Source organism: Paroedura picta, chromosome 16 (genome assembly GCF_049243985.1).
Source record: "Paroedura picta isolate Pp20150507F chromosome 16, Ppicta_v3.0, whole genome shotgun sequence".
Classification (NCBI taxonomy): Eukaryota; Metazoa; Chordata; class Lepidosauria; order Squamata; family Gekkonidae; genus Paroedura; species Paroedura picta.
In genome coordinates, this window is record NC_135384.1 from 11,155,709 (window position 1) to 11,159,741 (window position 4,033).

General features: G+C 55.4%; 1 protein-coding gene across 1 annotated transcript; it reads left to right on the forward strand.

Annotated features, from left to right (window-relative positions):
• The first annotated feature begins 475 nt into the window (after window positions 1-475).
• Window positions 476-3,967, forward strand: ATF5 (activating transcription factor 5). Its single transcript, XM_077314346.1, has 3 exons — window positions 476-642; window positions 1,777-2,055; window positions 2,854-3,967. Exons 2-3 carry the CDS (start codon window positions 1,878-1,880, stop codon window positions 3,495-3,497), a joined length of 822 nt encoding a protein of 273 aa, XP_077170461.1. The 5' UTR covers window positions 476-642; window positions 1,777-1,877; the 3' UTR covers window positions 3,498-3,967.
• The last annotated feature ends 66 nt before the right edge of the window (window positions 3,968-4,033 follow it).

Here is a 4,033-nt window from a genome sequence, read left to right on the forward strand (position 1 = left end):
GCTCCATATAGACCAAATTTTAATCAAGACCCCCCCACACACACACACACACCGGTCAATGGTGTCCCGCTTTACCAGGGTTAAAATCTGGCCACCTCAATTTTACTATGTATTGTTATAGGGTTACGTTGTGAGCCGCCCCGAGCCCCCCAGGTGGAAGGCGGCATGGAAATATATGAAAAATAATAAATCAATCAAATATATAAATCATGATGCGGCTGCTTCCGCGCACGCCCAAAAGAGGCCCCCGTCCTCAGCAGTAAGGACAGGTGTCTAATCCGGATTCAGAGGCCCGAAGCTTTCGCTCTCCCTGCCCTCCGCCTTTTGGGTGGGGTGCGCGTAAAGACGCCAGCCTTTCCGTCTGCCGAGCCTGTTCCGTGGCGAGCAAAATCCCCGGGGAAAATCACGAGCCCGGAGGAGGGATACGCGACGAGGCTGCGCTGCGGCTCGGGAGGCGATATAGGGAGGCTCCACCCCGACGGTGACTCATTCCCGTCTCGACCCAGGCACCAAGTAGACAGACATCGTTGATCCGGAGTGAGACGCCGGTGGGCGAGACCGAGGACATGGCTTTCTAGACCTGCGTCGATCTCGAAGCCAGCGAGCGTGTGTTGCGCGCTGCGACAAAACCAGCAAAATGGAGTGAGTACAGAATTGGGGGGGGGGTGTTTCTCCCCCGGGCGGAGGTTGCCAGCTCTGGGTTGGGAAAGACCGGGAGGTTTTGGGGGTGGAGCCGGGAGAGGGCGGGATTTAGGGTTGCGTGGGGAGGGACCTCGGCGGAGTATGGTGCTGGGGAGGCCACTCTCCGAAGTAGCCGCTTTCTTCCGGGGGAATGGATCTCGGTCGCCTGGAGAGGAGGTCTAATTCCAGGGGATCCCCAGCTCCCACCTGGGGACTGGCATCCCTAATGTCAGACAGCCTGGGTGGCAGCTGCTATGTCCGTCCAGCAGCCTCCACTGCAGGGTTGGAGGAGAGATACCCGAGTGCCTTCCTGGCTCGCTTCCTGTTTACAGAAGGCTTTCCGCCTGTGCTTTATGCCTAAACCCACTGGGAGAAGCCGGTGGCGCCATTGCGCACTGACAGCTCCCCTCCCCTTTCCAAGCACGGAAGGGAGGAGAGAAGCGGAAGGGGGCGAGGCCCATGTGCCTTGGCTCCAGCCGTGCCTCCTGGGAACTGCAGGATTTTTCCGTTCCCGCTGTCGCTCAGTGACTTCCTTCGTGCGGCATAGCCAAGGCCAGCCCAAACCGTGGGGGACGCTGAACAGCTGCCTGGCATGTTAGGACACAAGGGCTGTGCACTTTTGTTCCCTTAAGCAGCTGCCGTCGCAGAGTGGATTAGAGCCGCAAGCAGGAGCGTGACCTTCAAAAAGCACCTCTCCCGTAGCCCGTAATCTGGAACACAGGGCTATTACCAGCCTACCTTGCAGGGATGTTGTAAAGCTTAAGACAATATGTGAAACACTTGGGACCCTATACAGACTCTAAATGTTTATATCTTCGTGTCCTCCTCCTGCAGACCAGCTAGGATGACAGGAGAGGGGAGAGAGATTACGAGACCACGTTCTCTGCAGTCAACACAGCGCATTCTGCAATGGCTTCTACTGAAGGGCTGCTATTTTGACGGCTGATGTCTAGGCTGCCCATAGCCAGGCTTTGGAGCGCCTTAAGAAGTCTTTTGGGGTTTTCTGTGTGGCACACAGCTCTTTCTCCCCTACAGAAAGCTAACCACAGAAAGCATGGATGTCCCCCTTGCCTTACGATTTCCCTCCTCCTTCAGGTCTCGCTTTGCCGCCACCGCCACCCCTGCCTGCAGGAGCCGAGCCCCTCCTTGCGTGCTGCATCCCAACCCTGCGTCTGCCGTGAGCAACCGTCGCTACAATGTCTCTGCTGGCGACGCTGACCCTGGACCTCGACCTGACCATGCTCCCAGCTAGCACCATGCCCTGCAGGCCGGAGCTGCTCAAGCACCGGCTGCCCCACGCCGGTCCCTACGAGCTGCTCACCGGGCCTGTAGACGAGGGCTTTGTCCTCAGTATGGAACGCCCACCACTGACAGGTGAATACATCGGAGGGGGGGGGGGGAGAGGGAGGGAGAGAAGAGTCTCCAGGCTCAGGAGAAATGGGCAACATCAAGCTCACATGGAAGGAAGATCACATGGAGCTGCTTTATACTGAGCTGGGCCGTGGTTCAGTATTGCCTGCTCAGACCGGCAGCAGCTCTCCAAGGTCTCAGGCAGAGGTTTTCAACCTCACCTGCTGCTGCCGAGTCCTTTTAGCTGGAGGTGTAGGGGACCGAACCTGTGATCTTCTGTGCCAAAGTGCCTCCCCAGCCTTTCCTTATGACACAGAACAAAGGAAAGCTAATAATTCACTTACATTAATAAAACAGCAGTGGTTTTGCCAACAGACAGATCAATTCATCAAACATAGTGGAGGTCTACATTTTTTAAAGCATAGACTTCTGAACGTTTTCAATGTCCGAAGCCCTGCCCCTTGTGTCAGGGTTGAGGACACACACACACACCCCTCTGGCTAGTTTAAGGACAGGTTGAAAGGGGGAAGGAAATTTATGTTTCAAGAAAAACGGCAAACATTGGAGAGCGAGCTCCCACTGATTGGGAAGTAATTCAGCTCTGCATTTTAATCGTGTGCTAGGCCAGGGATGGTCAAACTGTGGCCCTCCAGATGTCCATGGACTACAATTCCTAGGAGCCCCTGCTAGGGGCTCCTGGGAATTGTAGTCCATGGACATCTGGAGGGCCACAGTTTGACCACCCCTGTGCTAGGCAGTCCTGTATGGCTCCAGGCCCCTGGTTGTCTACCCACCCCTGACTTTGCTGCTGTTCATGTGCAGGTGATGGCTACTCAGACTGGATGACGGAGCGCACAGACCTGGCCACGCTCCTGAGTGTGTCAGGGGAGCCCTCTCCGCTCTCAATGCTCTCCCCTCCTACTCCGGACCTGGAGGCCATGGCCTCCTTGCTCAAGAAAGAGCTGGAGCAGATGGAGGACTATTTCTTGGAAGAGTCGCTCTCTCCTGACCAGGTAGCGCCCAGCACGCCCCCTTCCGATGGGAACTTCCACTTTCCCTTTGGTGACGGCTTCCAGCCCTTGGAGCACCACGGCACGCCTGCTCCCTTGCAGACCTTGGATTCAAGTTGCTTAGAGTTGCTAGAGCTCTACGGCAGAGATGCGCCCGCAGAGATCCCCCTGCAGGGCAGCGAAGAGCCCATCCCACTGCAACGCCCGCCTGCCCTACCGCCAAAGGGGGACCGACGGCAGAAGAAGCGAGACCAGAACAAAACGGCAGCCCTGCGGTACCGTCAGCGCAAACGGGCTGAACACGAGGCACTGGGGGACGAGTGCCAGGCCCTAGAGGCACGCAACCGTGAGCTGCGCGAAAAGGCAGAATCGATCGAGAGAGAGATCCAGTATGTCAAAGACCTGCTTATTGAGGTATATAAGGCACGGAGTCAGCGCTTGCGCACCTCCCCCTAGATGGAGGGAGTTGCACCCCAATTCTCTTTTGTTTCCCTCTCCCCAAATGGAAAAAGAATACTTAAGGGGGCACTGAATGTAAACAAGACTGGAGGAAGCACGTAGGAATAAAGTATGGGAGGCATTGGGAATCGGTAGCCTGTGACATGGGTGGCTAGTATATGAACTATGCAAGAGGCATGCAGACTCAAGTGGGGCTACTAGGCTGAGTAGGTGAGGGTGAGGGGTAGGTGGATTTCATTTGGAGGAAAATGGGACTGCTGGAGGTAAGGAGACCCAAGGTTATCCTGTTTTGGAAATAAGCTTGGGGTTTCTGGGGGATAGGCTGTATGGGGTTAGTCTCTTTCTCTTTATCAGGTACCATAGTCCGAAGGCCTTGCGATGGCCGTTTTGTATGTATACTTTCATAGCACTTCTTTTTTGCGCTACTTTTTCTCAATTATGCACCAATAAACATTGTTTTAAACATACGCTCTGAGTCACATTGAGTGAGAGTTGAAGCAAAGGCACCTCAAGCTGCAAACCAGGCAACCAGC

Bases quoted from the DNA above. Each gene is read 5' to 3' on its own strand.
- ATF5 (XM_077314346.1), top strand. From the start codon at position 1,878: ATGTCTCTGCTGGCGACGCTGACCCTGGACCTCGACCTGACCATGCTC. The intron at 2,056-2,853 runs GTGAATACATCG...GTTCATGTGCAG, and splicing joins GGAACGCCCACCACTGACAG to GTGATGGCTACTCAGACTGG.